The sequence below is a fragment of the Suillus discolor genome (genome assembly GCF_016758755.1).
Source record: "Suillus discolor strain FC423 chromosome Unknown F5147scaffold_487, whole genome shotgun sequence".
Classification (NCBI taxonomy): Eukaryota; Fungi; Basidiomycota; class Agaricomycetes; order Boletales; family Suillaceae; genus Suillus; species Suillus discolor.
In genome coordinates this window covers 2,956-14,472 of record NW_024541734.1, presented here as the reverse complement: position 1 = coordinate 14,472, position 11,517 = coordinate 2,956, and the positions used below count along the sequence as shown (strand labels likewise).

General features: G+C 47.0%; 2 protein-coding genes across 2 annotated transcripts; both read left to right on the top strand.

Annotated features, from left to right (window-relative positions):
- Positions 1 to 4,865: 4,865 nt before the first annotated feature.
- On the top strand, positions 4,866 to 5,594 carry F5147DRAFT_591301 (thioredoxin-like protein; the record flags this gene model as incomplete). The annotated part of the gene is made up of 5 exons (XM_041432190.1): positions 4,866 to 4,987; positions 5,042 to 5,064; positions 5,116 to 5,183; positions 5,246 to 5,419; positions 5,481 to 5,594. The coding sequence occupies 5 exons, from the start codon at positions 4,866 to 4,868 to the stop codon at positions 5,592 to 5,594; spliced, it is 501 nt and encodes a 166-aa protein (XP_041284170.1).
- A 3,881-nt stretch (positions 5,595 to 9,475) lies between these two features.
- Positions 9,476 to 11,119, top strand: F5147DRAFT_810694 (uncharacterized protein; the record flags this gene model as incomplete). The annotated part of the gene is made up of 2 exons (XM_041443443.1): positions 9,476 to 9,561; positions 9,585 to 11,119. 2 exons carry the CDS (start codon positions 9,476 to 9,478, stop codon positions 10,822 to 10,824), a joined length of 1,326 nt encoding a protein of 441 aa, XP_041284169.1. The 3' UTR covers positions 10,825 to 11,119.
- Positions 11,120 to 11,517: the final 398 nt, after the last annotated feature.

Sequence of the window (11,517 nt, the reverse complement as noted above, 5' to 3'; positions counted from 1 at the left end):
GTTGACGACCAGTAAGAACCATATTTGGCGAGTGCGATGTCCAGGAAGCAGTAATCAACCCGTGACAGGAAGAGGGCAGTGACTTATGCATGACAGGTGTTCCGTCAGCAGGTACTATATGCAACTTTGTAAACCTGGACGATTTTCGGTGCCGAGGCACAACCATCTCTATATCGCGGAACGTGGCCCTCCAACAGCGTCTCCCGCGGAACTTACCATTTTCTATTTTCTTTTCAGAATAGGGCGGAAATGAGAACTGCTATTCGCGCTTGCCAGAAATAACAATCAGGGCACCGGTATGCCCCAGAACGCCTTGTTTTCTGTTTCGGATATGATAAAACGCCTCGAGTGCGGCACTAGACTCAGGGGATGAATAGGTCGTGCATTTGCACTTGGCGAAGAGGCCTAACGGGTGTAGAGACTATGTTCTGTTTCCTGACATAGCGGCTTTGGGCGGCGGAATATAGCTTGCTGACATCCAAGCGGTACAGCTAAACGAATGTGATAGCATCCGATAGTCGAGTATAAAACTCTCCGTTATGCAAGAAACCTAGGTTGGGACCGAGGTACAGGCACTGCCGCATGCTGCCACAATCCTGTATCTATCTCACAGATTGTTCAAGTGGATGCCTGGGAGTTAGTTGTGATAAATATGAATAGAAGATCCGAGGAATCGCACTTTCTGAATTGTCTGGGCACTGTCTGTCAACGGACCATGATAAAGATTAGTAGTACACACTATCCTCTGACTTGCACTGGTAGTACACGATGCTCATTGTTGTAGTAAGGTACAGGTTTGGTATGCTTGCCATGCCCGAGGTACGATTCAGAAAGTGGGGTTCACGGGGTGAGATCTCCGAAGCGACATTTTCATATAGAGGACATGGAGGAAACGGCCAGTCTGTGAGGTCTGCGCATAAAGTCTGGGCGGGTGTCTATGATCGGAAAGGTCCGGGCGGTAAAGGTTCGTTTATTTTAGTCTATTTGGTCTATCGTCGCAACCACCTCGGTGTCTACGTCAGCCACCATCACGCATCTCAGCCACCATCATGCCAATCTCGTCATTCTTATCAGCTTGCCGTCGCGGCTCTAGTCACCTGGAGAGAGGACATAGCGGCCGTAGGCTGGGAGCTATAGACGACGACATGCGGGTAGGAAATAGGCAAACACCGAGCCGAGGAGGTAGTAGACAAGCCATATGCAGGCGTGAGACACTTGCGGGGATCAGGAGGTAAAGATCCTGATGCGGTAGGCGGGCGGGATAAAGGTTGGCTAGGATGATAGTGATATCGTACGGCGACCTTGAGAGACTTCCTGAATCCCAGCAACCCTCTGACAGGACACAAGTCTGCATCCGGTTTGCATGACCTCACGCAGATCGGCCAAACCTCGCACTTTCTGTCCATAAAAGGTGCGCCACGTTATTAACTAGAGGCTGCGGTACCACAGCAAGTTCCGCAGCTGCAGTCGCAGTCGCCTTGGTGGGGGTAAATATATATCTTGCAGGTGAGTATACTCTATTTAACAACTGCAAGCTTAGATATATTTAACGTTGTCTATTTATGAACTTGCTGTCATCAGTGCCGACATCTTCTCTGCACCCACTACACACATCGTGATCATCGTTCTGTACCATGAGCTCGACGTTTAGTTCGATTCCAGGCGCGCTTCGCCATACATGTTGGCATCCTTACAATACCGATCCTGTATACCCGTCTAACAGAGCTTGGTAGCACTGAAAGAGGTAAGTTAAAAATTCTTAGCGTGGTTTTAGACGGACGTCCGCTGGCAAGTCCGTCACCTGAAGAAGCCCACATAAGCTTTTTCTCGATGTTCTTGTAACCTTGACCATTATGTATATATGCACGCTGTCTAGATCTTTCACCGTGTGTTAGTTGATGCAAATATATTCATTCTTAAGGACTCGGAAGAAGACAGCATGATTATGGACTGTGAATAGCAACACTACGAATTGTGTATGTTAAGAGGGTAATAATAGGCAGCGGGACTTGGTGAAGTTCTGATCGCCAACAGCACCTGCCACTGTATTGATACAGAGTCTGGGACTTGTTGTCAATATAGCACATGCTTGTATCGATACACGATGAGAAGTAGGGAAAGTATACTCATGACGTCACTCGATTGGGAATGTGTCGATACCGGAGAAGAAGAGGTAAATGGGGCTGGGAACGCTCAGATACTGCTTCCCAGAGAATTGGTGCACAGAAGCGCAGGAAGTACAGCAGGAATTACTCAAGGTACATCCCCGATATAATCGTTGGCAATGCCCGAGAAGCATTTCAGCCCTGGCATGAGTATTACAGAGAAGGCTGTAAAGCATACCGACCGAGAAGCTATCAAAAGAAGGGGCGGTTATCACAGCAGTTGGGGTAAGCTGGGGGAGGTGGGGGAATATGAAGCCTCGGATCCCAGGTTCGGTGGCCTTTAGCACACCGAGCCCCTCACCAAGGGACCGAGGCTCTCGGTTGTTTCCGAATCGATTGAGAATGTGGCGTCGTGCAAAGACGATGGAATATGTTTGACCCCCGTGAAGAAAATTCGATGTACTATTTTAATAAAGAACATTAATTACTGGACCCTGATTGTCCCTTCAGACTTCAAAGTTGTTTCCCTGTGAGAAAAAAAATACGTTCTATTTTATTATAATAGATATATTGCAAGGTGCTGCGGAACTCACAGAACCAAGATAACATCACTATTACTAATATGTAACGTTTATGGTGACACACAAGTGCGACGGGCGTTGCGCTCTAGTCGCTTCCTAGGGCCTACAGAGCCGCTCATCCCTACCCCGAGGAACTTTGTTGTTTCGCAATAGTCCGCTATTTCATCTGTGTTGTCATGTATGTCTCTTGCTAACTTCTAGTAGGTTTATGCTAGACCTGCAAAACGTTATGGGATATGAGCTTTTTGCTCGGGGCTTCAAGTTCACCGAGACCTCCTAGTTTACCCTGGACTCACGGCGTTTCCAGAAAGATGCGCTCAATCAAAACATTGACATCCTTGTGTTCAATGTAAATATTATTTCCGAAGAATCAATGGTTTTTGCCACGGCTCACCGCCAATGGTCACTTTGTAAGGTAGAGATTGGGTGTGAAATGCGGACTATGGTGGATATTGGGTAAGGACAGTCTCTTCATTGAGGGTTGTAACACAAACACCAGCCTTTTCCGTAGCTCTCACACACTTTCCTCTCGGGTCAGTGCCGCTGAGTGGTCTTGCTGTCGACACTGCAGGATCTTGTGGACATTGTCTCCTTGCCCGAATATGTCTTTGCAATCGATGTCGAACAAGATCACTATATCTTTTGGGTGGAGTGTCGGTCGGCTTCATTCCAGCGTCCCCATCCGGTCTCTTTCTTGGAGTGCAATGTACATACTTTTGATCCACCTAACGATCATCTTGTTTCTGTGTGGGACAACCTGGAGTCTATGATGATCGTGTATTTGTCTACCGCTGTGCAGACAACACGGGCGACATAGCTTTGCGCCACATCCATACAAGTGATTGATCCGAGGAAGGGACACACGAGAGTGTAAGTCCCTCTATTTCAATAAATCTGTGGCTTAGCATAAGCGGTATCCTTTACTAGAAAAACGAGATGGTCATGTACAGCAATCCACGCAGTCGACCGATGAATGATTGTTGCGATCGGCTCCAGCTTTATAACCGTGCACGCATTGCAAGAACCCGATAGGTCGCCTCAGCGCTGAATCGCGTACCTTTGTCCGAAGCTCCGCTGTTCATTACCGTCGTACATGTATGCAGCGGCCTATACAGACCCCATTCCCGGCTATGTGCCATCTCTCGTTCCAAAAATTCGTACAATCCGAATTTGCCAGACCTTCTCATTCGCAAGCCTGGTCGCTTAATTGTGACGTGTATCATCCTGACACTGCTACAGTTTACCGCATGCCTTTTTCCACGCGTGGCTTGGAGACGTTTTTGTTGGCATAGGATTGGCTTACTTTCACATACTAGGTAAGTGTTCTTGGTCGCGGACACAGTAAATGTTGACTCTATAGTTTCAAACTGGCTCAGTCGATATTCGGGTCGTTTATGGAGGTTGGGCTCATAGACTAGCAGACATTTCGGTGGTCTAGGTTGGACATATGGTTATGATGAACATGGTCACTCTAGAATTTCTTCCAGGTAAACTATACCTCGGGCCACCAACACAGATCTGCAAATTACGAATACCGACATCAGTGCAAGCACTTTGTACGTGACTCGATTCAGTACAGTGTACACTGTATTATACCACACCCCACTATTTGAACACAAACAACTTCCCTGCACAGCCGTTGTAAGAACTTTTCGATATCGTTGTCCTGCACACTTGATACACTGGTAGCCCGTACTAGTAGCGTGTAAACGACTGGAGGGATGGTGGAGGAAATGTATGACTTTCACTACCTCAGACTAAGTAATCGTGGCCGGAGTCTATCAGCCTGTAGCCATGGGTTCATGAGCAAATGACAGATCCTTAGTACTGTTAGATTTCATTTATTTATTGGGTACGTGCTGGAGTTTGGAGCCGGATGCATTGACTACGGCATGAGATAAGATGTTAATAAGCACGTGTCAAGACGCACACCAAGCGCCAACAGTTCATTTTGTCCGCTGATGCATCGATGTCGACGAAAGCTGCAATATCATTCACAAGTCTCACTCCTTCGTTGACCAAATCACGCTTAAGGATTACCCAATATTCCAACATCAGATCTCTAGGATATTATTATCACAGCACACTCAATGGAACTTGCCGGTCGTTTCAGCCATTCCGACGGTGCGTCACTGCGCCCTCACGTCTCCAACTACTACCTTCACTTTCACGACGAACGATGTCTTCTTCCTCTGGAAACACTTTTTATGATCTGAAAACAGAGCTACCTAGCGGGCAAGCGTACGACTTTGAACAGCTCAAAGGGAAGGTTGTCTTGATTGTCAATGTTGCATCCAAGTGGTGAGTCGGTAACTATGGTAGACCTACAAGGAATTCACTCTTCAGAATCTTCAGTGGTTTCACTCCCCAATATAAAGGTGCAGTCTATAGTTCTCGAAGTTGATATGCGACTGACAGAGGACACCCAGGCCTTCAGGCATTGTACGACAAGTACAAGGAACGCGACTTCGTCATCCTTGGCTTCCCATGTAATCAAGTATGTCTGCGCTGCTCCAGTCGCCGTTTCACTACGATATAGAGCTCAATAATGTCCAATAGTTTGGCGGCCAAGAGCCTGGTGACGACGCCGCCATTGCATCTTTCTGCGAGCTCAATCACGGCGTAAACTTTCCTCTTATGAAGAAGTCTGACGTAAACGGTGACAACACGAGCCCTGTTTACCAATGGCTCAAGAATGAGAAGCCTGGCCTTATGGGCCTCACTAGAATCAAGGTTCGTTATGTGGGGTCGGATCGCCGATGTGCATGCAACTAACGCAACTTCTCACTCGTAGTGGAACTTTGAGAAGTTCTTGGTTGACAAGAACGGGAAAGTTGTGAACCGCTGGGCATCGACGACTACTCCTCAGGCGATTGATGCTACAGTGGAGAAGCTTCTTGCTGAGTGATGCCGTTGGATGCAGCACAGGTTTTTGGATCGTAGTACCGTGATGTGTCGAGACGGTACAGACACTTCGCTCTTTGTAAGAGGCATATTTTGTAATCAATTATTCGTATCCTCGAAAAGGTTGTGCTTCAACCCTTTACTCGTGTCTGAGGTCCTTTACCCTGCACCAAAGCGTAGGTCATACATGATATCATTCGTTGCTCCATAGACACAGCACTTCGTGTCTCAGCCTTCCTTCTCAAGCTCAAGGCCAAAAAATTGAAAAATGACTGACGGAGGAGGTCAGTCTCGTGTCTCTACACATACATGAACTCGGATACTATCAAACAACTGCAGCTGGACGACCCCAGGCCTAGGCACATGATGATATCATCACCTATTTTCACTTTGAGAGAATACAGTTCTGTATTGGATACACGCCTCGTTGATCGTGGAAAGCAGACGGCAGAACTGCAGGGAGGCGGACGCCGTATGATAGTAGTAGGTAGGAGCGGAGTTGCACTTGAGCTTGAGTCCTGAGGGGTGTGCATTGGCAGCCCGAGTTGACTGTTCCTTTTTCATTTCTAATCGATGGCGTGTCAACAGTTGATACTCAGCTGACCAGGCTCACCGAGAATATCATCATCATTCAAGTTGCTTCATTACGGTATGAGCCTTTGTATGATTTGAAGGCTTCCTACGGGTGTAAGAGCGATGCCTGTGCCTTCTTTTCCCGGCGGGTTCTCACTGGTTATAATCTAGGTTCTAGAGATGGCGGTCACCAGTTGCGAAGTGAATTTCAAGCATAATTCGTTCGAGAGCTAGTGTTAATTGTCAGGGTACGAGCAAGAGCCATATGAATTCGAACTCCGACGCTAGGCCAGGCGAACTTCCACTTTGTCCGAATCTGTCGGTATTGAGTACAAATAATTGTGAATCCTTTGCAAGACCTGACACTGATCCGGAATTCGGATACAAGTGAGGGTGGGAATAAATACCCTTCTACTTATCGTTATCCATTGCTGCGCCCTCGCAGTTTTCTCTCTTATTAACGGTCCTTTCCTCGTTGCTATGATAGCCTGTGCTTTCATGACGTTGTTGTTCTTCGCAAGATGATTTTTGGTGATATGACTGACCCATGACATATAGCCTATCACCAAGGCTATGGTCATTATCTTGCACCTTTGATGCAATACGTTCCACTCGCTTTTTGGCTTCGCGCACCATATGAGTCTGTGAGTCACTCCGGATCCGGTAATTAGCTACTAAGCGTGCTCCATGTCATCACCTCAGTATTGTTTGCTAACAGCTGGTACTGAGCCTTTCGCTAGTGCACGTATTAAAGGTGTGTAGCCCAAGCTTGCCTTTCTTCGGGTTGTCTCCATATATTTATATTAACGAGTGGTCGTACCCGCCAATCTCACACTAGTCTGCCTAGTTGCACCAGCCTAGTCTCACTGAAATGAAATTTCTATATAAGGAATACAAAAACTTGGCGTTGGTTCAAACGTTACCGGTCGACGTCGACGACTTTCATATCCACGTTGCAAATGGAAGATTCTGCACGAGTACCATTTTCGGCATCCTTATGGTACGAAAGCCCGACGACCATGCAACTGCCTCATCTACGTGGATTGCACAGATATCACCCCTTTACCTCATTTTGCACTGGATGGCGGTATACATATATATAGTGCGAATGTCATTGTTATACGTCCACTAAGTTCGCCTCTCACCCACACCAATTGTCTGCCGATATGATTATAGTCTCAGATGATCCTGCTTGGTGGCCGACCATCAATGCAAATAGTTTTATTAGCTATTTTATAGGTTCGTAGAGAGCAGTCGGATTTGATGCTGTCAATGTCTCAATCTAACCTCTACTGCTGCCTTGCAGTTGCTGGCTTCATGGGAGTAACATATGATTGGGGTGAGCGTGATGATATCGAAGGACTGCTGATTTCTTACAAGTACTTTCAGCGCTTACATTTGGACAAGAGGTATGTCGATGCTACGACCGGAGCAGCCATCTCGCTGACAATGGTTTTATAGGTGGAACTGATCTGGGTGAGTAGAGTCTGGTTTCAGAGGAACACACACGAAAATACATTTGATTCCAGAGACAACGCTGGTCCCTAATGACAGTTCTGTATCTCAGTGCACGTACTTTATTTGTCACGGTTGCCATGTTGTGCTGACTTGAAAGTATTTTAGGCGCGCTACCTTGGAATCTTAGCTACTGCGTATGTTCGGAAGGCTACACAATCGGTGTTGTACTAATTGTCTATCATAATCAGCATGTACATGTTGAGTATGTCTCAGTACATTCGTTGTCTTTGCTTTTTCTGACCAATGGCATTCAGAGAGTGTTACGACCATCTTGCTGTCAGATACAGTGAGTCTTCTGCACATATTACTGCCATTCCTCTCTAATCAACCGTGATGCCCTGTAGGAGTGGGTGTGGTTCTTTACTAATTTATTGGTTCACTAACGACTGCCGTGCTATTCTGCCACAGATGTGAGTCTGTTTGGAGTGTGTGCTACCCGAGGCTGGTCACTCACTGGATTCGTCAGGCTTTATTATGTATATAGTATGGTATTGGACGTTTACAGTGGGATATGTGATGCTGCAGGGTGAGCTTGGCACTTGCGAGACCTCAGCGATTTTGACTTGACTGAAACATGGTGCAAGTCATCATCATCACTCGGTTGCATGCCATGTATCAACGATCCAGAAAGATCCAGATATTCCTCATTGTCACCTTCCTGGCTGAAAACATTTTCACCGGAGTAGCTACCGTAATGGTCACGATGTACACTTTAGGGGGTACGCTTAATTGTGGATGAAAACAAACGTGCATGAAACTCATTGATTGAGTACTAGAGGAACATATTCTCTCCGGCACTTATCAGTGCTCGTTTGTCTACACGAAATATTTCCCGCTTCTGACTTCTATTAATTGGATGCTCGCCACCATGTGGGAGGTCGTCGCACTATGTTTCGCAGTCTGGATCGCAGTACAACACTTCCGTGAACTGCGACAACATTCGGCAGGAGGGATTATAAGGGACTGTTTCACGGTGTTGATAACAAGTCACATGGTTCACTTTACGAGGTAAGCTCGTTGTGATTATGGTTCCTGTTTTTCCACTGAAGGATCGGACGTGGTAGCTTTGTTGCTGTTTCTTGCTTGACACTTATTCTGAATTTTACTCCAATATCACCAACGGTATGTCAATCTTCCACTTGCCTATGCACGCTATCACAATTTATCGTTTCTATAGGCCAATTCCCTGAGCCCTCAGATTATTTTGGGAATTTTGGAGAACATGCAGATTGCTGTGCTGGGACCACGCCTGATCCTTAGCGTTCGAGAATACCACGCTAAGCTCGTTGCCGATGCCGACGCAGCGACTAATATGACCTCAATCACCTTCCAGGAGCGTGTGCATATATCGACTGGCAGTAGTGTGTGATCCTTGGTGAAGTCTAGAGATGACGGTCACCAGTTGCGAAGTGGATTTCAAGCATAACTCGTTCGAGAGCCTATAGTCGATAACGAGTTGATTGGGCACGAATAATGACAAGGCTAGTTACGCCTATATGAATTCGAACTCCGACGTTAGCTCCAGGAATCAGGATTGAACACTTCGTCTCATCAATATTTGTTTTATTCTGCCTACTAGGATGCAATAAGACGTTGTCATAATCATAGTGCACCTGTACAGCGACCAAACGGTCGCATGCATTCACGGGCCCGTTCCCACCCAGCTGGACTTCAATATTTAATGCCCTTCCGACAGTTCTCTATCGCCATTGCACACGCCCTGTTCCCTTGCGCCTCTGTTTCTATCAAATATGGAAAGAGCTCATTTATCTACAACCTCGCTGCAAGCCTGATATGTTACTAACTGCTCGTCAATATATCACAGGAACTTCGTCTCTCCGTGGTTCACGCGAATACATCAGTCTCGTCACCGGCCACTTGTCATTGGTCATGTCCTGAAGAGGCTTTTCGAGCAGTTCCCCCCTACCATACTCTTCCCGAACCTTTGCGAATTGCATTTAGAGGCCGTGTTCGGTCTTCTGGAGCGTAGTTCAAAATTCTGGCTACTTCGGCAGTTCATTTCGCCTGGATTGCAAGCGCTCCGGTTTGATGTAACTGGCATCCCGACACATGAGGTAGAGCAATTGTTTACTACTCTGCCCGCAGAAGCACATGGCCTGCGCCAATTATCAGTATCGGCGGGAAATGGTACCACGGCTTTGACAGTCCCCCCGAGTCTTGGAAAGCTGCCAAAGTTGATTAGACTGGCCATTTTCGGAATCGATGTATCTTTGACGAGGCAGACAATAGCCAATATCCAGCAAGCACGATGTCTTCAAAGCCTCAAGCTTAAATTGTGCGGAACCTCCTGCGATGCGGGCGGTATACCCCTTGAATTGCCTAGTCTCAAAACCCTCTATCTCTCCGATGGTTCCTTGCCACAGTGCACGCACTTCCTTCGTCAAGTCACCACCCGACAACTATCACACATCAATATCAGCTATCGCGGATCTGCCAGCCCGGCCGAAGTCACCGCGTTCGTGGAATCCTTGTCGACGTCATGCCAAACTTTTGAAGATTTGGAACGGATCTATGTGGTCGACAAATCAGAACATCCTGATTATCTGCTCGTCATCCCACTCCACTCCGAAAGCTTCCGGCCATTGTTCAAGTTCAAGAGGCTGTCGTCTGTTAAATTCATTGGCATTGGAAATTTCGAACTTGACGATAGGTTCCTCAATGATATCCCAGTTACCTGGCCGAGTATTCAGGAATTGAAGTTCATCTCCTGGAAGAGACGTGCCTTTTATAGCGTCACCTTCACCACCATGATGTCACTGGCGTCAAGGTGCAGATCGCTGCGTACCTTACATCTGACGGTCGATGCTACGCAACCGACGACGATTCCTCGAGCACCGGATGGGACCGAGGAGCTTTGGCCTACGCAAACCACCCTACGCAACCTGCATCTTGGATACTCCCGGGTGTCGGAAGTTGCACGCGTACCATATTTCCTGGCCGAGGTATTTCCAACTCTATGGGATTTCAAATTCTACGAGCTTTACTTGAGGAATTGCGCTGCCGATATTGATTTGCGATTAGCACTGGAGGAAGCACATTCGCAACTCATGGCGCTTCGAAACTCCCCTTACGACAATTCGGATAAGCTATGGGAGAACAATTCAGACGACAGTGGGACGTGAGAAGTGTAGGAGTGGATATTTCATCGTAACGCAATCGAGGTTGTATTTAGACTAGAGTAGTATGGCTGTATACGTCTACTCTATCATGCTTGTATTCCTGGTGTTGGTATATGTCTGAAAGCAGCAACACTGACCTAGAAAGAAGTAACTCACGCGGTTTATTGCCACCGCACCGTTTCACCGGGCTTACGCTGAGAGCTACGGCTGCGATATACCCTGTAATCAAGATTTCGTTCATGCTAGACGCACGAGAAGTTCTGTCTAGGAAGGGTAGGAATGATGTTTTTAAGTTACTTATCGTTATCCATGATGTGTTGCTGCGCCCTCGGTTCTCTCTTACAGCGTGTTGCATATGAGATTGCAGTGTACGTGTTTTTCAAAAGTCCGAGTCGGCCGGAACCGGCACTAATGAGGTCAAGGGATGTGACATCTTGTATACTGTCCTCTCCGAGCATTAAGCAAGCTGAGATATTTCAAGACTGTCCTGTGCTGTTCAAACCACAAGAATACGATATTCTGGCGCATTTCCTGGCTGGTGAATGGCCCCATAATGAACTGACTGAGGTTTCGTTTCATCAAGCGGCAGGCCCTGGCTGGAGCGACATACTACATCCTTTGACCTAATTAGGTTGTTTCAAAGCTTCGCTGAGGTACGTCGTCTCATAGCTCGTAGCAACAACTCACACTAACTCG